We start from the raw sequence: 24,743 nt of genomic DNA, 5'->3' as shown, positions 1-24,743 counted from the left end.
GTGGCTTTCAGGAGCAATAAAAAGGGCACAGATGATGTTTATCTTTATCTCTATTCCAGTTTTCTGTACAGGTTCCGGAACTCTCGGAACCGAGGTCATGCAAAACTTTTTTTGATTTGTGTACATTTGAAAAACTGTGGAAGAAGTGATGTGATATACATAAAAATTGAGAAAAATACCATCAAAAACGTAAAATCGCGAAAACCCAGCAAAATTAAGGAAACTGAGAATACATAAAATTAGAGACATGAAAAGAGTACTGAGCAAAATCAATAAAATGCATGTTATGGAGGAGGAGAGCAGACTGATGCTGCTTATACACATCTTAATAGTGGAGACTTCTGGGTTAAGAGGAAAGTTACCAGGACTGGTGGTAAACTGCGATAAAACTGTTACTCTCCTCTGGCTACTGATCGTAGTGTTTATTTCTGCTAAGATGTCACTGTTTGTTTGTATACATGTTTGGCTACTGACGTTCATTTTATAGGGCTGTTGTGAACATATCATAATTTCCGAACTGTAATCAGGCATGAACTTCGTAAAGAGCAAGTGCCATATACCTCTGGAACACAATGTATTGTTTGTGCTACAAATAATCGATGTTTTCTTTGGTGTGCACAGTAGTAGTTTTATCATTTTACAGTTTGTATATCCAAGAGATACTTGCAAGGAGAATGTATGTCATGTTCTGGGGATATATTTATCTCAACAGTGTTGCATACCGCACAACTAATTATGCCGCTCTAGCATTAGCGTTAGCGTTAGGGTGATTTAAGTGCAGGACCATGCAGCCTTAGGAAGAATGTGTGTGTTTATATCCTTTTTGAAACTGACCCCATACACTGGTAGAATACTTTAGAATTGATAGCACTGTTGATTTACGTAAAATGCGTCCATCTGGAGTTCCATAAGACGTAAGAACCTCACGTTTCTTCTTCTTAACCGTCTTTTATATAATCACAACACTTTCATATCTACTATACACCGATAAGGGGCACTAACCTCCACGACATGCGTGCATCTGGAGAAATATAGTGCACTTGGATGGGTGCCATGAGTAAGACTGGTCCGGAACAGCAGTCATGGACTCGTCTAGCTCTGCTACTTCATTAGATGTGGATCATATTGGTATACTTCTGTTCAGCTGCACATTATATTGGTCTCATGGCTGCAGGGAGGATTGGTAAAAGATAGTGGGAGGAGATCTTTCAGTCTCTGACTTTATCCTAAGAATGCGAGAACACTCTGTGACTCCTATCTGTATAGGGAAAGATGGGTAATCGTAATCGTAAATTATGCTCTATGGTCGAAGTGCTAGAAGTATGTAGATCGCTGCCTGGTATACTTTGGTATATACGGTCGAGAATTAACAATGAGTGGAAGAAGTGCACTGTCATTTGTCTACGTTCACAAAAGTACTCGCAAATTAGAGGAGTGGCTTCCTGGCAGATTAAAACTGTGTGCCCGACCGAGACTCGAACTCGGGACCTTTGCCTTTCGCGGGCAAGTGCTCTACCATCTGAGCTACCGAAGCACGACTCACGCCCGGTACTCACAGCTCTAATTCTGCCAGTATCCGTCTCCTACCTTCCAAACTTTACAGAAGCTCTCCTGCGAAACTTGCAGAACTAGCACTCCTGAAAGAAAGGATATTGCGGAGACATGGCGTAGCCACAGCCTGGGGGATGTTTCCAGAATGAGATTTTCACTCTGCAGCGGAGTGTGCGCTGATATGAAACTTCCTGGCAGATTAAAACTGTGTGCCCGACCGAGACTCGAACTCGGGACCTTTGCCTTTCGCGGGCAGGTGCTCTACCATCTGAGCTACCGAAGCACGACTCACGCCCGGTACTCAAAGCTCTAATTCTGCCAGTATCCGTCTCCTACCTTCCAAACTTTACAGAAGCTCTCCTGCGAAACTTGCAGAACTAGCACTCCTGAAAGAAAGGATATTGCGGAGACATGGCGTAGCCACAGCCTGGGGGATGTTTCCAGAATGAGATTTTCACTCTGCAGCGGAGTGTGCGCTGATATGAAACTTCCTGGCAGATTAAAACTGTGTGCCCGACCGAGACTCGAACTCGGGACCTTTGCCTTTCGCGGGCAGGTGCTCTACCATCTGAGCTACCGAAGCACGACTCACGCCCGGTACTCACAGCTCTAATTCTGCCAGTATCCGTACACTCCGCTGCAGAGTGAAAATCTCATTCTGGAAACATCCCCCAGGCTGTGGCTACGCCATGTCTCTGCAATATCCTTTCTTTCAGGAGTGCTAGTTCTGCAAGTTTCGCAGGAGAGCTTCTGTAAAGTTTGGAAGGTAGGAGACGGATACTGGCAGAATTAGAGCTGTGAGTACCGGGCGTGAGTCGTGCTTCGGTAGCTCAGATGGTAGAGCACTTGCCCGCGAAAGGCAAAGGTCCCGAGTTCGAGTCTCAGTCGGGCACACAGTTTTAATCTGCCAGGAAGTTTCATATCAGCGCACACTCCTCTGCAGAGTGAAAATCTCATTCTAGAGGAGGGGCTGCTTTAACGATGATACACGAATTGGGAAACTTGTGCTACCGTGTCCCTGATTGGCACTGAAATTACATAAAAAAAACTGGCAAAGCTGCTAAAATTGATCGCACTATGAACTGTGCTGTCTGTCACAGTACATCGATGGTGTCTTTCCCATCCCATCCGTCCACTGCTATGCTGTTGATTAATACATAATGGTTGACAGACATCTCTTGTTTGAGATGGAGAAAGAGTCGTGGCAGAGAGGCAACATCTTTCGGGGATGGCCAGCACCGAAACAGTTTTCCGGTACTTGACTGCAGTATGAAGACTCAATCGAAACGGAACGCAACATCACTGTGAAAGATGAGTTTAAATTTAGAGGTCATCAGTCACCTTTGGACAGCTGTCTGGAAAAGCTCCACAACGCTGCAAAAATCATCCAGTTCCCATATGTCATGACTGTCTTTTACTTAAAATCATCCAAAGTGTGTGTTGTGGGAGCAGCAGGCTAATTTACTCCATGCAATGTCCAGCTTTCAGTCATAACCAATGAATCGAAACATGTTAATGTCAGTTTAGAGGCTGGCACAGGTTTCGAAGTCGTGGTGGAAAAAACAAACTGTATGGCCATTTAAAAGCTGTGTCATGTGCTGTTTGGACATGTTACAACAGAAAAAAACAATGTATCAGACAACAAAACAGGGATCGTCTCTTGCTGCTGATAGTCCGTGTCGTTATGGCCCTCCTACAGTACAGGCGATGAAGTGCTACAATAGTCTCTCCAAGCGACTTCGTTCACTGACTGGATGAATACCTGTATATTTAATAGAATCGCCATATATGCTCTTATCAGCACACATACGATATTTGTTTTCGATATACACTACTGGCCATAAAAATTGCTACACCACGAAGATGACGTGCTGCAGACTAGAAATTTAACCGACAGGAAGAAGATGCTGTGATATGCAAATGATTAGTTTTTCAGAGCATTCACACAAGGTTGGCCCGGTGGCGACACCTACAACGTGCATACATGAGGAAAATTTCCAACCGATTTCTCATACACAAACAGCAGTTGACCGGCGTTGCCTGGTAAAACGTTGTCGTGATGCCTCGTGTAAGGAGGAGAAATGTGTACCATCACGTTTCCAGTTTTGATAAAGGTCGGATTGTAGCTTATAGCGATTGAGGTTTATCGTACCGCTACATTGCTGCTCGCGTTGGTCGAGATCCAATGACTGTTAGCAGAATATGGAATCGGTGGGTTCAGGAGGTTAATACGGAACGCCGTGTTGGATCCCAACGGCCTCGTATCACTAGCAGTCGAGATGACAGGCATCTTATCCGCATGTCTGTAACGGGTCGTGCAGCCACGTCTCGATCCCTGAGTCAACAGATGGGGACATTTGCAAGACAACAACCATCTGCACGTACAGTTCGAAGACGTTTGCAGCAGCATGGACTATCGGCGTGGAGACCATGGCTGCAGTTACCCCTTGACGCTGCATCACAGACAGGAGCACCTGCGATGGTGTACTCATCAACGAACCTGGGTGCACGAATGGCAAAACGTCATTTTTTCGGATGAATCCAGGTTCTGTTTACAGCATCATGATGTTCGCAACCGTGTTTGTGTTTGGCGACATTGCGGTGAACGCACATTGGAAGCGTATTCGTCATCGCCATACTGGCGTATCACCCGGCGTGATGGTATGGGGTGGTTACACGTCTCAGTCACCTCTTGTCCACATTGATGGCACTTTGAACAGTGGACGTTTCATTTCAGATGTGTTACGACCCGTCGCTCTACCCTTCATTTGATCCCTGCGAAACCCTACATTTCAGCAGTATAATGCATGACTGTATGTCGCAGATCCTGTACAGGCCTTTCTGGATAGAGAAAATGTTCGACTGCTGCCCTGGCCAGCACATTCTCCAGATCTCTCACCAACTGAAAACGTCTGGTTGTAAGGTGTCAGGCAAATCCAACACCTTCCATGAAAACCCTGACATGATAGCAAATCCGGCAGTATGTCACATAGCTCTGAATAAAGCCTGACATTAAATTAACCAAAGTAATACGATCAACGAGTGAGCAAATGGAATATCACAGACTAACACAAGAACGCCTAAATGCTTGTCATACCTTCCCACCGTGAAACAGACGCAGTTCCGAGGGGAGAAACGGGAACAGAAGCCGAGAGCAGAGCCGTGTAAGCTTTCTAAGGCCCTACGATAAGGGCCGGTCGGCAAGAGCAGCCCCCAGCCCGTGTTAAAAGATAGAGCCCTCCAGAAGAACAATATAGATCTTACGATAACTAAAAGGGCCATACCAGCTCAAAGTTTTAGCGTGAGACTATACGCGTCTCTGTTACGTTGCAAACATTGAAAACATTGCCCCCCACGAAAATTATAACGTTTCTCATAGGATAGAAAGAATTTTTGTAGGCGGAGCTTAAGTTTAACACTGAGAACCTGATTTTTCTTAATCCCACTTCAGTAAATTGTACTAAAGAGAAGTTAGAGAGTTGCTACCGAGACGGCGAGGTGTGTGGACCTGCGCCGCCCGCCGCCTTACGCTGCCTAACGACCGACAAGGTAATGAAAGCATGCGATGCCGCATAAGAGGGCATAAGGTTTCACTCAGAACTGCAGAAGTCTCATCTGTTAATCCCCTTTTCACGTAATACTAGAGTCGATCGTCAATTAAGCTTCATGGTATTCACATTTAAAATCTGAAACGCAATGATTTTTCTGTTATATAATTATTGAGAAGCTACATCAGCCACTGTAATTTACGTTAAGTTAATGAGTAATTAAAGATAATTGAGGGTCACTGTAGACCATTTTGATAGTTTTCTCTTTTATGAAACTTAATTTAAAACTAGATGATAGATGTGATATGGCATAGGTCATCCTTCGATCCATTGTAGAACTTGGAAGCCCATTCAGGGAATATTCGTTCATATTTTTGTTGAACACAGTTGGTTTTTATCATCCTGTATTAAAACATTTCCTTTCATTAATAGTGCAATTTATAAACAATGTTTTGTGAATAGAATAAAAATTCCAATGGTAAACTTGACTGCTTTTTCGTCGTTATTTTACCAGCTAACTAAAAATAAGAAAGCCTTGAACCCCTTCGACAAAATTTAGTTAGTATTAAGATTCTTTTACAGGGAGTGCAGTGGAACTGACGCTGAAATCATTAAGTATTTGATTAGATCATCGCACTGAACTCTTCTGAACTCTACATGTCATGTGTAGTCTGGCATCTCCTTACCAGCAACAGGTCCCAGGTTCAAACTAGTCAATTCCCTAAAAAACACGCTCAGAGCGTCGTTGCGCGAAAGTGGTAGGGGGACACGACTTAGAACAAACAGACACCATTTAGAATGTTAGAGAATGGCGACTCTGCCAGGATGGTAAAATACCATTATTGAAGGTCGACCACATGCCTAACTAGATCAGAATAATACCCTGTTGAAAAATTTTCGTGACGAAAAATTTTTCTATAAGGTATAAATAGTCGAAAACAGAAGCTGCAGCGATAGATAGTAAGAAAGTATTCATAGAAAGTGAGACTTTCTTGCAGAGACAATAGCATAATTAAGTTATGAATTTTAATAGTGTTAGAATTAAGTTTTCTTTCCGATGCAAGCGCACTGGTGGCGGATACATCGTTGACAAGTAAGTGAATGGATTGTCAGTCTTGGGTATCATAAGTGTCAAGTCGTGTGAGCAAAAAGTTTATGGAACGCGTGAGATCGCATGAGCGCATGTTAACGCGAAGTAGGGCGCGTGAATTGCTTTTAAAACAGAAAATAAGGGAATCGGAAAGATTAGCAATGGCAGATCGAGACCTTGACAGAATTGAGGTAGAGACCCAGCATGAAGACAGACAGAGAATAGATGACAGTGCAACTGACGATGCAGTATCGCGAGAAATAGCACAGATAACACACAATAACGAGGATAATGTATGCCAAGGCACAGAAGACGTAGGTCAGCATACGACCAAGGAGCAGGAATGTAGAGAGACTGCCGATGAGGATTCTAACAAGCGTCTTGAATATGTAGAACCCATAATGCAAGTAATTAGAGCACCCTCGCAACAGAGTACAAGAATTCGAGCAGAAACGTGTCACTGCACAGTTCAATGCAATCGGTTGCAAACCAACACTTGGGCGAAAATACAGAACGTAGGACGTCGGAAGAAAATGCAATAGGACCCACCAATCTAACAGAATTATTACAACAAATGACGGAAACCATGACAAGGCAAAATAAAGAAATTGCGATCCAAATTAAAATCCAGAATGCACAAACGACGAAACAAATGCGGGAACAAATCGCAGAAACCACGAAACAAATGCGTGAGATTAAAGAACAAAACAAAAAATTCAAATACAGCTAATTCATCTTGAAGACGAGGCAAAAGAATCTCGACAAGTGATAGGAAACTTAATAACAGGTCACAATCAATTAAGAACAGACATTAACAAGGTACAAGTGGACGTACAAACATTGCGCAATGACATTCAGGACGAGATCAAAACATTACCTTACAACACCCAGGGAGAAGTCATGAAACTAGAGAACCAGATAAACGTAATTACTAGACAAGCAGCAGGTACAGCGCGTGAAGTTGTTGAAAACAGTGTGTTACACAAACATATCACAAAAGCAGCGCTGAAAAGATACGATAATCCCATAGTCAAAATACAAGCGAAAACGAAGCAACAATTTCAGAAATTGCGAACAGAGTTGATGCAAATCATTGAAGAGCGTAGTGAACAGGATCGAACAAGCACTGAGTGTGCAATCACATCCGTATCTGTAACAGCACCGGAAAAACAAGCAATTAACGAAGATATCATGCATTTGCGATTCCAATCACAGGCGGAAAGTAACTTACGTGAAATGAGACAGCCTGCACAGCAACAAACACGTTTCGAAATTCTTCATGAAGCAACAGCACCACAAACACATGCGGAACCACAAATATATGTTTCAAGACAGTTTGGATTGTGCAATGTAGCGGCAAGGTTAGTCAGACAAGATATCGAACCAATACGTGACAATGGAAAGCCAGGTCGCGAAGAGTACAGTGCAATGCATTCAGCTACACGTTCACAAGCGTTGGAAGAAAATTATTGCTTACCACTCCAACGATATCACGCAAGGATATGCCAAAGTTACGGTCATTGATACAGATATTTAGAATATCAGCGCACACTCCGCTGTACAGAGAAAATTTCATACTAGGAACTAATTTTTAGTTTAACAGCTGCCACATCACTCTCTGGAACTATTTCCTGCGTATAGCCCACAATCTATATAATGCTTGGTCTTACAAATTACGAAGTTTATATGACTCGTTTTTTTTGGTTAAATAAATTACGTTTCTTTATTCATTCAAAATCTTTTAAGACTGTGGGATACATCATTGGTTTGCACACACACACACACACACACACACACACACACATACCGCCGCAGGAAGTCAAGCATAGGCTGCTGTTTTCGTACTTCTAGAAGTGGCGAAAGTGTACCTGCCGACCATTGTTTTCACTTTTCAAAAATAATATTAAAAAAAAAAAAAACGGTAATCGAATGGCGTACAGCGGCAATCACACCGCGATAACTGCGACAAAATGCTCATGTTTCCAGATACTGCCACCAGAGAGCAGTGATGGTAAGAAAGTGGCACTACAAAGTACAAGTGGTACAGCCAAGCTTAACTTTATGTGGCGTGACAAAAGTTGAGCCTCTTAAGGTGCCTGACTACAAAATGGGAGTTCACACATGAAACTGCACTATACCACTGGCAGTGATGTGAACCCGACTTAACATTTCCGTTAACAGCATTTCGTGTGTATATTTCTTTCTGATTTTAAGAAATTCGTTGGCCAAGCATCTTGTTTTCTTCTTCTTGCTCTTTAAACACAGTGCCAGAGTCATAGCTACAAATACTATCTCTGCAGTTTTAGTCATTCCCATTAGTGCCAAAATACAATATACACGAAATGAGTCTGATTCAAAGGAAGATTAAATTGAAGCACTTCCTTGGCAGGTGTACAGTTTGTTCGACTCATCCGTAGCGAATTTGTCAGACAAGTTCGCTCTTTTACGAGTTTCGTTGGCCGTTCGAACAAAGTTGATGTAGTCATCAATCAGGTTCAGAGAGTAATATTTGTTTTAGAAAATTTTTATGGATGGATCTCTCTCATTTTAAGACATTCCCTGGATCAACGTCTTGTTTCTTCCTTCTTCTTTAAACACAGTGCCAGAGTCAATGCCTTGACTGCTTTGACTGCATCTTTGGCAATTCTCACTGCTGTCAAAATATTCACGAACAGCGTCTGCTTCAAAATGATTGTACGTTTACGGGCTTGTTTGACAAATTTGCGGCTAGACACGTGTGCGTTTGACAAACAGGTTTGCTGGTTTACGCATACTCTATGCTCGTTTCAAACAACACAATATCTCTGACTTATGTGTAAGTTTCTGTCAAGTGTCAAGGATTGGTATTTCTATTTACTGATCGTGGTTTGTTGTTGTGAAAAGGAACGAAGCGTGTTTGGTAGTGGTATAAATAATTGTAAGTGCATTGTAAATCACTGATTATTGTAGCAAAGCAGCTTGTGCCTTTACTGCATATCTTATTTAATTTTAAACAATTTTATGTACTTATCAATGCATCGTGGTCTGAGAAGGATGACGCCAATACAGTATATAATAAAACTGTGTAAGAGTCAGAACTAACGTGATTCACAACGCGATAATGTAGAGATACTTGTTTCTGCCACATATATTCCTCTTGTGTTTGTGGATTGTAGAACGATGCCGATGTACAACCGTACATGTACCGACAGTTTACATTACATTTGCTGACAGTATTCTTTGTGTATGATCTGACGAGACTTGACGTGCATTTACTCAGGACCATTTTGAACTGGTCACATAGTAGCCTATGTGTTCCAAACGGATACACTTACAAGGTTTTTCGATTTCGCTGCCACTTGTTACTGTTGAATAATACTGGCGCCAAATGTTTTTTAGGCGTCAGTTACTTTAATTGCTTCAAAAGAACTATTCATGACGTTTTTTACGTCGATCTCATCTATAATTATATCAGAAAAATTGGATTAATGACTTTATTTACTATTGTGTTGTTAGAAACCCCTGCTCAGTGTTTGTCCCACTATTATGCTCCTGCACTACCCCCAGTAATACAACTTAGAATGAAAGTAGCCAACATTTTCTTCAAAATGTCCACAGTTGTTTCAACATATGTTGTGTATCCTGTTCTTTTACCTGATTTATTGTTTTTTCTTACTTGTCTTATCTGCCACTCCATAGTTTTCTAATGTTCACTATCAGAAGTCGTAGTTAGCAACTTATTTTAATTTACTTTATGTAGTGTTTTATTTATTGTTGTGCGTATTTGTTTGCATTATCACATACTTAATGCCATACCTGTGTATGTTTTAGATTTTCTACTTTTTTAGCTTTAAGGTGTAAATAACTGATACACCCTTCAGTACACTTGCACAAAGTGGTTTTATTTGTTCTCTTACAGAAAGTGTGTGTCTTATTGGGAGAAGCTTCTTTAATTTAGATTTATGTGCTGGAATTATTAAGATTTTGGGAACACTGAATTTTTCTCTTCAACATTCTCATGGCTGCTTTGTCTTGTCTAAGTTTGTGTTTCCAACTTTAATGCTGATATTTTCAGTGTGAATATTTCTTCTGACATAGGCCTGCATGTAAATTGTTTTTATTTCATATATGAACAGATTTTTACTGGAAATGCGGAAGCATCCGATTCCACCCGTCTGCTTTGACCTATGACGTTGCAAAGATGGCAGAGACAACCATCCACTACACTTAACCCTCCCACAAAGAAACACGTAGAAAATCAAAATTGCAATCAAGCGCGTCCCTTTACCTGTTATCCTTATGACATTTCCACACATAGCCAACCCTGGTCAGAGATGCCGGAACGTTAGTAAGCCTCATTTCTTCACGACACACTGAACACTTCACGACTTCAGCCAACAGGCCGAATAGCTGGAGATATTTTACTAGAGACAACACACTGTCCCCCATCATTGCAGAAAACCAAAAACTATTGACCTTGTCAGTCATATCCATACCTATCAAAGACATCAACAAAGCAATTTACCAAAATTCACACACGATGAACAGAAAAAAACTACAATAACGTCAACACAACAAAACCAAAATCGTTAACTCACTGAAAAATATTCTGCTGAAAATGCATACGCGCAGTGCTACCACACAAATGAACCCTGTATGCCACATAACATGCTACCCATAAACACACCACCAGAGTGAATAACTGACTGCTACAATGCGCCACCTATAAACACGCCACACACGCAAACTAAATCAAAAACATCACCTAACCGACAACACATAAACACACCACCAGAGAGCACCACTGATTACATCAAAATGACACTTACAAACACACCACTCTCACAAACTAAACTCCGTGCCATCGTGATTTCACACACCCCAACAGCCTTACGTCACGGGTCAAAGCAGATAGGTGGGATCGAACACTTCCATTCACCCAATACTGGATGTCATTTTTTATATTCAGAACAAGGGTTTTCTGCAGTTCATTCTCAGTGGCATCTGTAGCTGTAAGACCTGTATCATGGGCCTAATGCAGACCTTTGCACCCTCTGGTGTAGTTGTATCATTTATGTAAAGAATGAAAAGCAGAGGATCCAGCACTGACACTTGAGGCACACACTATTTTATTTGTTGAAATTTAGCTGGATAGTTTGTTTTGTTTTATTTCCACACACTATTGTTTTTGCTGTATTGGTGGAGTTTCTGAAACAGTGTATCATGATAATTGTAAGGTTTGGAGATTCAGGAACAAACTACAAATATTCTTTTGGTGATTTACCGTAATGCTGTCATTATTTGCCTCATTAAATTTCCAGTTGGTGATGTGGATGATCTATGTCTACAGAAACCATGTTCGTCATTGCTAAGGATCTTGTTCCTTTCTGTGATGTGTACCAGTCTGTCTTCTATTAGTGTCTCTGTTACTTTTGACAAAAGTTATGTTTTAGTGACGAATCTGTGATTTACTTGGTCATACTTGTTGCCTCCCTTATGTATGAGAATCACTTCACTGGCTTTGAGGAATTCAGGGAATCTTCTTAGTTCCAAAGGATGGTTTATTAATAATTTTAGGGGCTCTACTAAATGCTGCAAGCAGTACTTAATAACTCTGGTTAATATATCATCCAATCCTTTTATATCTTGTTTTCATTCCACTGATTATTTTTGCTATCTCCCTCTTATCTGTAGAAAATATGAATAAACTTTCTGTTAATTTATTTTATTTTCTGTTATTTTTTCTTTTGTGGCATTTTGCTCCTGAATATAAGTAATACAATTATATAGTGTCCACTTAAAATGAATGAGAGAAATAGTGGTTTAAGATCTCTTAAGAATGAGAAAAATAATGATTTAATATCATATGAGGATTTGCAGGTTGTCATCAGATTAATTTTTTACCAGATTAATTGTTCAAGCCATGGATGAAGATATCTATGACTAAAAAGTACATTTATATAACTTGTTTGTGAGGCCCTCTTCTCACCTGCTGCCTCAGTGGTGTAATTTTTTCATCCACATTTGATTTGATGCACTTGACAATGTGCATTAGTGTCAGGGGCAGGACATGGGGATCCGTGGAATGCCCATCACATCCCAAGTGTCCATGCACTCAGTCCCCTACTGCTGCGGGCCAGGTCACTTACCTGATTGATCCTTCATCAGTGGTCGAGAGCGAGGTTGTTTCAAGGTGTGGCAGCCAGTGAAAGATTTTCCAGGGAACCAATCAAAAGGCCATCCTGGTTTGGCTGACAAACAGGCTTCAGCTGCTATCTGAGACTGAAAAAAATTGTGAGCCAAATGTAGTCATGTGCCCTGTTTCAGAGAAAGCTTCTCAGACTACTAGAGCCAGGCATTCACAGAGAGTGGGATTACTGGTAGCTGGAAGCTCCAATGTTAAGTGTGTAGTGGTCCCCTTTGGGATATAGCTGTCTAAGAGGGAAAGAAGAAAAGTGTGCACCGTGTGTGCATTTGAGAGGGAGTTATTCCAGATGTGGAACAGATCTTTCAGGGTGCCTTCAAGGGCACAGGATGCAGTCAACTGCAGGTGGTGGCTCTTGTCAGTACTAATGATGTCTGTCGATTTGGATAGGAAGAGATTGTCTTCGGTTTCAAACAGTTATCTCAAGTGGTAGAGACTGCCCGTCGTACAGTTTGTCAGATGAGGGCAGAGCGTACCATCTGTAGCTTCGTCAACAGGATCATTTGTGGGCCTTTGGTACAGAGCCAATTGGAGGGCCTGAATCAGAACCTTAGACAGTTCTGTGAGCATGTAGGCTGCAGATTCCTTAACTTACACTGTAGAATGCTGTGATATTGGGTTCTGCTTAATAGGCCAGAGGTCCATTACACATATAAGCCATCTACATGGGTAGTCGGGCTGTGTGGAGTGGACTAGGAATTTTTTTTATGTTAGACCATCTCAGGAAAATACAAAAAGGGCTTCATTCTCATAGCGTGGTTGTGGAATCATACTTGATCTCTTAGGAGCAAACAATAGAGAGCATCATGATCAATACAGGTATTAATAACCACAAGATCTTTTTAGCAAGAGTAAATACCATGACATTCAAATCCATAATAATAAATGCAAAAAAGCGGACAAAAATTTGCTTGGCAACCTCATTAGAGACAGTCAACACTCCTTCCAAACTATGTAAATGTAGATCAGACATGGCTTAAATTCCAGGAAACTGTTTTGACGGCAATTGATTTATACCAAATAAATACTAACAAATCGATAGAGTGGCTGGCCAGTACTTACCTCAGCTCAGTACAGCTGATAGATACACAAAACAGAACAGAAAATTTACGTTTCCTAGATCTGGAAATTTGTTCCTTTGTCAGGGAGGAGAGAGGGAAAAAAAGGGGAATAAGGGAAAGTGGATTCAGTTACAACCCAAGTTATGAAGCAACAGGGGAAAGGTAAACAGGGAAGGTAGCAAAGACGGAGGCATGGGTGTCAGAGGGAAGCCAAAGATATTCTACTATACAGGGTGATTCAAAAAGAATACCACAACTTTAAAAACGTGTATTTAATGAAAGAAACATAATATAACCTTCTGTTATACATCATTACAAAGAGTATTTAAATTTTTTTCACTCAAAAACAAGTTCAGAGATGTTCAATATGGCCCCCTCCAGACACTCGAGCAATATCAACCCGATACTCCAACTCGTTCCACGCTCTCTGTAGCATATCAGGCGTAACAGTTTGGATAGCTGCTGTTATTTCTCGCTTCAAATCATCAATGGTGGCTGGGAGAGGTGGCCGAAACACTATATCCTTAACATACCCCCATAAGAAAAAATCGCAGGGAGTAAGATCAGGGCTTCTTGGAGGCCAGTGATGAAGTGCTCTGTCACGGGCTGCCTGGCGGCCGATCCATCGCCTCGGGTAGTTGACGTTCAGGTAGTTACGGACAGATAAGTGCCAATGTGGTGGCGCTCCATCCTGCTGAAGTATGAATTGTTGTGCTTCTTGTTCGAGCTGAGGGAACAGCCAATTCTCTAACATCTCCAGATACTGTAGTCCAGTTACAGTAGCACCTTCAAAGAAAAAGGGACCAAAAACTTTATTGGCTGAAATGGCACAGAAAACGTTCACCTTAGGAGAGTCACATTCATACTGAGTTGTTTCCCACGGATTCTCAGTGCCCCATATACAGACATTGTGACGGTTGACTTTCCCGTTAGTGTGGAAAGTTGCTTCATCACTAAACACAATCTTTGGAATGAAAGATTCATCTGTTTCCATTTGAGCAAGGATAAAATCACAGAAATCGATTCTTTTAATCTTATCAGCTGCAGGCAGTGCTTGAACCAATTTCAGATGATAAGGTTTCATAACTAACCTTTTTCGTAGGACTCTCCATACAGTTGATTGTGGAATTTGCAGCTCTCTGCTAGCTCTGCGAGTTGATTTTCCTGGGCTGAGAACAAATGTTTGCTGGATGCGTGCTACATTTTCATCACTCGTTCTCGGCCGTCCAGAACTTTTCCCTTTGCACAAACACCCATTCTCAGTAAACTGTTTATACCAACATTTAATACACCACCTATCCGGAGGTTTAACACCATACTTCGTTCGAAATGCACCCTGAACAACTGTTGTCGATTCACTTCTGCTGTACTCAATAACACAAAAAGCTTTCTGTTGAGCGGTCGCCATCTTAGCATCAACTGACGCTGACACCTAGTCAACAGCACCTCGAGCGAACAAATGTACAACTAAATGAAACTTTATAGCTCCCTTAATTCGCCGACAGATAGTGCTTAGCTCTGCCTTTTGTCGTTGCAGAGTTTTAAATTCCTAAAGTTGTGGTATTCTTTTTGAATCACCCTGTACTGTCCTTTAATCATTTATACCAAATAAATTAATAAGAAGTGGAACTGATCACCAGTGGACATAAAACAGTTCAGAACACTATTGTGGTGCAATGGAAAAAGCATAAAAAACTTAAAAAAACGCACAAAATCTCCAAGGTTGATGAGGTTTTACTGAAGCTGAATATTGAGTGTGGACTTTGAGATTCTTTCATCCATGAAACTTTATCTTGAAATGTGGCTGAAAATCCAGAGATATTCCGGTCGTTTTTAAAGTACACCAGCAGTAAGACAGAATGACTACCTTCACTGCGTAATAGTAATGACAGTACCATTAAAACAGAGTTATTAAGTTTTCTGAAATTCCTTCACCAGTGAAGATGAAGTAAACATTCCAGAATTCAGACAAAGTCTTAACTGCAAACTGAAGAATCGAACATTGGAAAATCCAGGATTGAATGTATCAGTATTATGAAATGGAAAGTTGCTACTCATATAGTGGAGGTGCTGAGTCGCAGGTAGGCACAACAAAAAGACTGTCACAATAGAAGCTTTTGGCCATCAAGACCTTTAACAAAAACGCACAACAGACACACACATGACTGCAACCTCTAGTAGCTGAAGCCACACTGCGAGCAACAGTAGGAGTGCATAATGGTAGTGGCAACTGAGTGGGGGCAAGGAGGAGCCTGGAGGGGGAGGGGTAGCAGGGTAGGGGTGGGGGACAGTGGAGTGCTGCTGAGGAGCGCACAAGGATGAGATGGAGAGAGGGTATGGCAGCTAGGTACAGTCTGGAGGTTAGACAGGGGGCAGGAGAGAGGTGGGGGGGGGGGGGGAGGTTGCAGAGAAGGAGAGAAGTAAATATACTGAGTGTGTTGGTGGAACGAGAATAGTTGTGTAGTGCTGGAATGGAAACAGGAAAGGGGCTGGAAGGGTGAGAAAAATGACTAACGAAGATTGAGGGCAGGAGAGTTACGGAAACATAGGTATGTTGCAGGGAGGGTTCTCACCAGTGCATTTCAGAAAAGCTGGTGATGGTGGGAAGGATCCATATGGCACAGACTGTGAAGCAGTCATTGAAATTGAGGATGTCGAGTTGGGCAGTGTGCTCAGCAACAGGGTGGTCCACTTGTTTCTTGGCCATAGTTTGTCATTGGCCATTCATGGGGACAGTTAGCTTGGTGGTTGTCATGCCTACATAAAATGCTGCACAGTGGTTGCAGTTTAGCTTGCAGATTACATGGCTCATTTGACAGGTAGCCCTGCCTTTGATGGGATGGGTGATTTTTGTGACAGGACTGGAGTAGGTGGTGGTGGGAGGATGTACGGAACAGGTCTTGCATGTCGGTCTATTACAGGGACATGATCCATGAGGCAAGGGGTTGGGAACAGGGGTTGTGAGGGGATGGATAAGTATGTTGTGTAGGTTCGGTTGAGGCGGAATACCACTGTGGAAGGGATGGGAAGGATAGTGGGCAGGACATTTCTCATTTTGGGGCATGATGAGAGGTAGTTGAAACTCTGGTGGAGAATGTAGTTCAGTTTCTCCAGTTCTGAGTGGTACTGAGTTATCAGGGAATGCTCCTCTGTGGCCGGGCAGTGAGACCTTGGGACGTTGTTGGGATACTGGAAAGATAAGCCATGGGAGATTTGTTTTTGTACGACTTTGGGAGGTTAATTACGGTCTGTAAAGGCCTCAGTGAGACCCTCAGTATATTTTGAGAGGGACATCTCATCACTGCAGATGTGACAACCACTTGTGGCTAGGCTGTTTGGAAGGGAGTTCTTGATATGGAATGGGTGGCAGCTGCCAAGTGGAGGTATTGCATGGGATTAGTAGGTTTGATATGGACAGAGGTACTTATTTAGACATCTTTGAGGTGGAGGTCAGCAACTAGGTTTGTTGGGTTGAGTAGGCCTAAGTCAAGCAAGTGGGGGAGAAGCTTTTGATGTTCTGGAGGAATGTGGATAGGATGTCCTCATCCTCAATCTGGATCACAAAGATGTCATCAGTGAATGTGAACCAGGTGATGGCTGTAGGATTCTGGATGTTTAGGAAGGATTTCTCTAGATGGCCCATGAATAAGTTGGCATAGGATGGTGCCATGTGGGTGCACACAGTCGTACCCTAGATTTATTGTAGGTAATGCCTTCAAAGGAGAAGTAATTATGGGTGAGGATATAGTTGGTCATGGCAATAAGGTAGAGGGTTGTTTGTTTGGAATCCATGGGACATTGCAAAAGATAGTGTTCAACAGTGACAAGGCCATGGGCATTAGGGATTTTAGTGTAAAGGGAGGTGGTATCAATTATGATGAGCACCATGTGCTAAAGGGGCAGGAACTGTGGAGAGTCATTGAAGAAAATGGGTGGTATCTTTTATAAAGGAGGGTGGGTTCTGGGAAATAGGCTGAAGGTGTTGGTCTACAAGAGCTGAGGTTCTGTTTGGGGGCACAGTAACTGACCACAATGGGATGTCCTGGGTGGTTGGGTTTATTTACTTTAGGAAACGTGTAGAAAGTAGGAGTGCGGGGAGTGGTGGGGATTAGCAGAGAGATGGACTCTGGGGAGAGGTTCTAGGTGAGAGTTGCGTTTGTTTGTTTGTGTGTGTGTGTGTGTGTGTGTGTGTGTGTGTGTGTGTCGTCTGTTTTCAACAAGGGCCTTGATGGCTGAAAGCTTATATTGTGACAGTCTTTTAGTTGTGCCTATCTGTGATTCAGTATCTCACTATATGTTGAGTAGCAACTTTCCTTTCATAATATTGTTGCAAACAGAAATTTAGATCTTGATATCCTCGATGTAACATATTAACTTAAATCACTTAAAATAGGCAGGTCTTTTGGTCCAGATTTTGTTCCAGTGTGGTTCATTTTAGAATATGTTGATATAATAGCCCCACACTTGGCAATCAAATATAACTGCTTGCTCGATGAAAGATGTGTACCTGAAGACTGGAAAACTGCACAGGTCATACCAATGCCCAAGAAAGGAAATGGGACAGATTACAATTTGTGGTAGGATTTTTGAATATATAATGTGTTCACACATTATAAAGTGCTTCGGACAAAACTATCTGTTGACATGCTGTCACTACGGATTAAGTAAATATCGCTCTTGTGAAATGCAACTAGCTTGTGATTTACATGAAGTAATTAATGCTGTCAACATGGTCTCGATTTGATTCAATGTTTTTAGATTCACAAGCAACTTGTGTGCCTGTGGAGTATCTTCTCAGTTGTGCGAGTGGATTTGTGAATTCCTGTCACAGTTTGTAGTAATTAATAGGATGTCATCAAGTGAAACAGAAATGGTATCTGGAGTTGTCCAAGGAAGTGTTATAGACGTTCTGCTGCTCTTAACATATATAAACAATTTAGGAGACAATCTGAGCTGCCCTATTAAATTGTTTGCAGACGATGGTGTCTTTTTCCATTTAGTAAAGTCACCAGAAGAGCATATCCAATTTGCAAAATAATTTATACAAAATAGCTGTATGGTGCAGAAAGTAGCTATCGATCCTAGAAAATGAAAAGTGTGAGAGCATAGCCATTTGCAAAATAATTTATAAAAAATAGCTGTATAGAGAAGAAAGTAGCTATTGATCTTAATTAATGAAAAATTTGAGGTGGTCTATGTGAGTGTTAAATTTCGTTTGCATGGTAAATCACACAAAACTAAAGTCTGTCAATTCAACTAAGTACCTAGGAATTACAGTTATGAACGACTTCTGTTGGACTGATCATGTAGAAAATGTGAAGGCAAACTAAAAACTGCATTTTATCGGCAGAACATTCACAGGATGCAATAGATCTACTAAAGAGACTGCCTACAACACTCTTATCCGTCCTCTTCTGAAGTGCTCCTGCATAGTATGGGATTCTTACCAGAGAGGACTCATGGAGGACAGAGAGCAGCACATTTTGTATTGTCAAAAAATAGGGGAGAGAGTGTTACTGACGTATGCAGGATTTGGGGTGGGTTACATTAAAACAAAGGCATTTCTTCTTGTTGTGGGATCTTCTCATGAAATTTCAATCACCATCTTTCTTCTCCAACTGCAAAAATATTTTTTTTGACACAAACCAGCATAGGGCGAAATAAACATCATAATAAAATGAGAGAAATCTGAATTTGCATGGAAAGATTAAAATATTCATTTTTCCTGCACAGAGCTTGGGTGTGAAACTTATAGAAATACAAGGCTCATCCAGAAAGTAAATTTCCCTAATATTTTTTTAAAGAAGAACAAAGACAACAAAGTTGCATGAAAAACTTTGTTGATAACAGTTACAGCAATGTTTGAACTATTTTTCGACATCGTCACCAAAAGAACTGAAACACTTGTCATATTGTGGGATCAACTGTCGTATTGCTGTGTCATAGAAGTCCACCATCTGTGAATGGAACCAGCATGTGACAATCATCTTAAGCTCTTCATTGTTGTCGAAACAATGGCCAGAGGACAGGAATTTCTTGGGGCGCAAGAAAAGATAGAAATCACAGGGAGCCAGATCAGGACTGTATGCTGCACGATCAAACAGCTCCCAGACGAACTTTTGCAAAACAGTTGCTGTGTGTCAAGCTGTATGGGGTCGAGCATTGTCATGGAGCAGCACAACACTTGCAGTAAGCGTTCCATACCTCTTGCTCTGAATGGCATGTCACAGTTTCTGCATTGTTTCACCGTAACGGTCATTGTTCACTGTTTCACATCTGGACAGGAAGTCAATGAGCAGAATGCCTGTGCTGTCCCACAACACTGTGCACATGTCTTTCTGGGCCGACACAGTCTGTTTGAATTTCATCTTGACCGGAGACCCACTGTGATGCCAATCCATTGACTGCTGGTTGGTTTCCGGTGTCAAGTGAGAAATTCATGTCTCATTGCCTGTGACGATCGTGTCCAGAAACTCGTCGTCGTCATGATACCACTGCAGAAACATCAGTGCTGCTTCAAAGCATTTAATTTTGTACTCAGGTGCAAGGTTTTGTGGCACCCAGCTGGCACACAATTTACTGAACAGCAGGTGCTTAGAAAAATTTCATGCAACAAGGATTGTGATATTTGCGAAAAATAGTTGCTGAGCTCTGTAATCATAAAGCAATGGTTCTCCAGGATGCACTGCTGCGTCAACTCAACTAGATTGTCATTGATGAGGGATGGACACCCACTGCATTTTGACGACGTTCAGAAAAAAGTCTAAACCAGCTACGCACTATCTGTTTGCTCATGATGTTCTGCCTGAAGACCAGATAGAACTGAAGATGAATTTCGGTGGATGCTATGTTTTGTGCATTAAGGAGCCTTATCACTGACCAAACCTCACAGGTGGCGAGAGTATGAAGAAGAAACGCCATTTCAGCGTTACTCGCACCAGTAGGGGTCTGTCCGGCCATCATTCGATTGTAATATCATAAATCTGCAGCACAGGTGCAATTTTCTTGCCTAAACACAACTTTACTTTAAAGGGAAAAAAATCAGGAAACTTACTTTGTAGCTGTGCCTCATAGTCTGAAGGTGGTTTGATGTACCCTCTGCGAGACACTTAGGTGTGAATTTCAGAAGTCAAGTACATGTAGATGGCAATCTGTGCATATTTGGAATCCTGCCTACTGCTTATTTTCCCCTTTACACCTGGAAAAAAGTTTCCATTCTGTCATCTCTTTTCCTCATCATACACACCTATTACGTTTTAGTGCCGGATGATGCAATACAAGAAATCTTATTATTGGTTTCCCTTGTGTATTTTTATTTTCTCTCTTTGTACCCACTCAGTAAGCCATATTTAAAATTAACAATATTTAACAATTATATGTTGATAGAATTTTAATTGTGTGCTCTTCATTTTTCAGATTTTGTATACGTTGAATCATGAAGTGCTTTACAAGAGTAAAGAGTAATGGTGAGTCAACAGCTGTCTGGATATAAGGGAATCACGTGCTGTATAAATGCCACATGACAATTTGTGGCAATAATTATTACCATGAAGTAGTTATTAAATTTATGAAGAGTAACTGACATAGCTTAACTTAATATTGATCAGCTGTGGAGTAAAAAAAGTAATATTTTAAAGCAGGGTGTGCATAAGAACTGTTGTATAAAGAATGTGACTGAAATATCTCTCACTTTAGGCTCAGTAAGAATAAAGGAACCAAGGAGAAAAACCACTTTTCATGTATAAAAGTCATGTATGAAACACATTTTAAAATGGTCTTTTACAAAGGAAAATCCTGGATGATAGCCCCAGTTTGTCTCGTACCATTGCACAAATGAATGAAATGTGTATTAGTGTCAGTGGCATTTGTGAAACAATTGAAATTTTTAAAACTGAACTAAGCTCCAGGACCTAATCAAATCCATGTCCGATTCTACACTGAATTTGTAGCTCAGTTGACTCATATTTTAACCATAGTATACCATAGATCAGTATTACAAAAAGGTTAGATGCTGCTCACAATATAGCAGAGGTGCTGAGTCGCAGATAGGCACGACAAAGAGACTGTCAGAAAGTGAGCTTGTGGCCAACAAGTCAAAACGCGCATGAGCATGCATGCACGCGATCGCGGTGCGCAGCGCGCGCGTGCGCGCCCACGCACACACACACACACACACACACACACACACACACACACACACACACACACACACACACACACACACACGAGTGAGGTCTCCGAGGCTCTCTCCCAATTTTTATCCAAAATTTCCTGTTGCTTCTTACTTGCTATGTCCAAGTTGGTGCCTCCCATAGTTCCCTCCATATCCAGGAGAGTGGGGTCCTGCATGGCTCTGTATTGAGTGTATCTCTATTTTTAGTGGTCGTTAATTGTCTAGCAGAAGCTGTAGGGCCATCCATCTCACCTTCTTAGTATGCAGACGATTTCTGCATTTCATACTGCTCCACCAGTACTGGTGTTGCTGAGCGGCATTTGCAGGGAGCCATCCACAAGGCACAGTCATGGGCTCTAGCTCTGTGTATGCAGACAACTTCTGCATTTTGTACTGCTCCTCCAGTACCAGTGTATTGCCGAGCGGTGCCTACAGAGAGCCATCCACAAGGTGCAGTCATGGGCTTTAACCTATGGCTTCCAGTTTTCCGCTGCAAAGTCATGTGTCATGCACTTCTGTCGGCATCGTACCGTTCGTCCGGGACCAGAACTTTACCTCAATACAATCCACTCACTGTAGTGGAGGCATATTGATTCTTAGGCCTGGTTTTCGATGCCTGATTAACATGGCTTCCTCATCTTTGTTAGCTGAAGTGGAAGTGCTGGCAGCAACTCAATGCCCTCTGCTGCCTGAGCAACACCAACTGGGATGTAGATCGCTCTACACTGCTGAAGCTCTACATAGCCCTTGTTCAATCCTGCCTTGACTATGGGAGTCCGCTTTATGGTTCGGCAGCACCCTCAGTGTTGCGTTTACTCAACCGAGTGCACCATTGTGGCGTTCAACTGGCAACAGGAGCTTTTAGGATAAGTCTGGTGACCAGCGTCCTGGTGGAGGCCAGCGTCCGTCCATTGAAGGTCAGGCATGCACAACTGTTCGCCGGTTATGTTGCACACATTTGTAGTTCTCCTGAGCATCTGAATTACTGGCTCCTTTTCCCATCCATGGTGGTTTATCTCCCACATTGGAGGCCCAAGTCAGGGCTTAAAATTGCAGTTTGCATGCGATCTCTTCTGTCTGAAGTGGAGTCTTTGCCTTTACCACCTATACTTGAGGTCCATTCACGTACACCTCCATGGTGTACACATAGGCCAAAGCTTTGCCTGGAACTTTCACATGGTCCTAAGAACTCAATTAACCCTGCAGCTCTCCGCTGTCACTTCCTCTCGATCCTTGAGATGTATGGGGACTATGAAGTGGTTTACACTGAAGGCTTGATGGCTTCGCGTATGTTCATGGAGGACATATTGAACAGCACTCCTTGCCAGATGGCTGCAGTGTTTTCACTGCAGAGCTGGTGGCCATTTCTCATGCTCTTGAGCGCATCCACTTATGCCCTGACAAGTCATTTCTTCTCTGTACTGACTCTTTGAGCAGCCTACAAACTATCAACCAGTGCTACCCCCGCCATCCTTTGGTAGCAATCATTCAGAAGTCCATCTATGCCCTGGAATGGTCTAGTCATTCCCTGTTGTTTGTCTGTCGTCCAAGTCTTGCTGGACTGGCCACCTTTAGCCGCTCTGTGGCAGACTTTTAACCTTCCCAGCACCCTACCTTCGGTGTCTGGCAACAGTGCCTCGACAGCAGATTTAGTTTTAGGTTTTATTCGTGAGGGGTGGGCACTTAGCCTTCTCTCTGAAGTCGCCACCCTCCCACCATTTTAACTCTGTCGCCCTTTCTTTGCATGTCTTTGTCTTGGTGGTCGTCTTTTCCCTACATGTGCTCACTTCGCCTTGTCTTTTTGGGTTGGACATTTTAATGTGTTGCAGAGTGCCTGGATCATTCTCTTTTATTATTGTGATTAGCCAGCCCACTCTGTACTTTTCCTTGTGGTGTATGTTTTCCCCGTTTTTTGTTTGTTCCATTTGTTTTCTTTTTAGGTCCAGTGTTGGGTGTTGTTGTACATTGAGCCTTGCTGGCATCAGGAAAAAGGGCTGATGACCCTGTAGTTTGGTCCCTTTATACCCCAAACCAGACAACCATCCAATTTTGTCACACACCGTACCATTGCCCTAGCATCCATTTGCATCCTGTCAGCATGACTAATTGCTCGAAACTGGTCAATCTCATATGGAAGGTACTCCTGCAACAATCATTGAGTTGCAAGTCTTCCAAGATGTCAGCCATAATCTCTTGTTCATTGAATTCCAAACACATACTCTGTACCAAATCCAGTACCCTCATCATATAATCTTCTAACAATTCATCATCATACTAGATGCCAATATACTTTCTCTCATTTAACTGATGGTGTGTCCGTGCTGCTAGGAAGTTTTTACTGACTGAACACCTTAAATAAAAAAATGAAAATCAATTATGCTTAGTTTGCCTCATTAACATCCCTAGCCTACCAGAAACCATAGGGCTCAACAGCAGGCAATAATGTTCTCACTTAAATTCAGTGCTACAACCCAATCTTGTAGTTCCAAAAAGAAATTGCAGTGCTCGCCCAACCTCTTCCACAGATGTTACTGATAACACTTCTCCTTACTGCAGCAGTGCACTCACGGGATTTGGTATTTTGGCAAACGTCTTAGGGAACCCTTCCTTTAAGCCTCACCTGACAGGTTCACCAGTTCTTGGCTGCAAGGGCAAGGGTACCTCATCAGTATCGTCTCACGAATAACATTACTCGTCTCCTGCACCAGCCCAAATAACTCATTGAATTGTTCGCACAAGTCCTTAAACCGGATTCCACCACATTAGCACCCATTTCAGGTACCCTACTCATCAGCTCACTTGCTTGTCCCTGAAATGGCCTTGGACACATCAAAATGCAAATCCTGAACCACACTGTGCTACCAAAGTGTAGCAGGAACTCAGATTGGGAGAGAGATGGTGCTGTGTTGAGAGACATGTGCACAATTTAAAATCATTCTTGATTATGAACAAACAATTATCCCACAAAATATGAAAAATCTCTCCTAACAAAATAAAAAATTAGTGCAGTTTGTAAAAGCTGTAATATGAAAATAGTAAATTAGTGGTCCAAATTTACAGTTTTCATAACCCAGGTTTGACAGATTCAGGTTGGTCAAGCTCCAGCTACAGCACACTCAAATTAACACCTCTAAAT

At 42.0% G+C, this 24,743-nt stretch overlaps 1 protein-coding gene across 3 annotated transcripts in view; it reads left to right on the top strand.

Moving 5' to 3' along the window:
* Positions 1–8,216: 8,216 nt before the first annotated feature.
* Positions 8,217–24,743, top strand: part of LOC126358788 (spermatogenesis-associated protein 7 homolog) — a 106,985-nt gene continuing 90,458 nt past the window's right edge. Inside the window, exons 1-2 of one of the 3 annotated variants that reach the window (XM_050007581.1) lie at positions 8,217–8,298; positions 20,851–20,900. In XM_050007581.1, the coding sequence (XP_049863538.1) occupies positions 20,870–20,900 (31 nt within the window). In that variant the 5' untranslated portion in view covers positions 8,217–8,298; positions 20,851–20,869. Of the gene's footprint in view, positions 8,299–8,414; positions 9,107–20,850; positions 20,901–24,743 lie in introns of those variants that run through there. The other 2 variants (XM_050007580.1, XM_050007579.1) reach the window with 2 other exon arrangements.

This window comes from Schistocerca gregaria, chromosome 1 (assembly GCF_023897955.1).
Source record: "Schistocerca gregaria isolate iqSchGreg1 chromosome 1, iqSchGreg1.2, whole genome shotgun sequence".
In the NCBI taxonomy this organism is placed as follows: Eukaryota; Metazoa; Arthropoda; class Insecta; order Orthoptera; family Acrididae; genus Schistocerca; species Schistocerca gregaria.
This window is presented reverse-complemented; position numbering and strand designations above follow the sequence as displayed.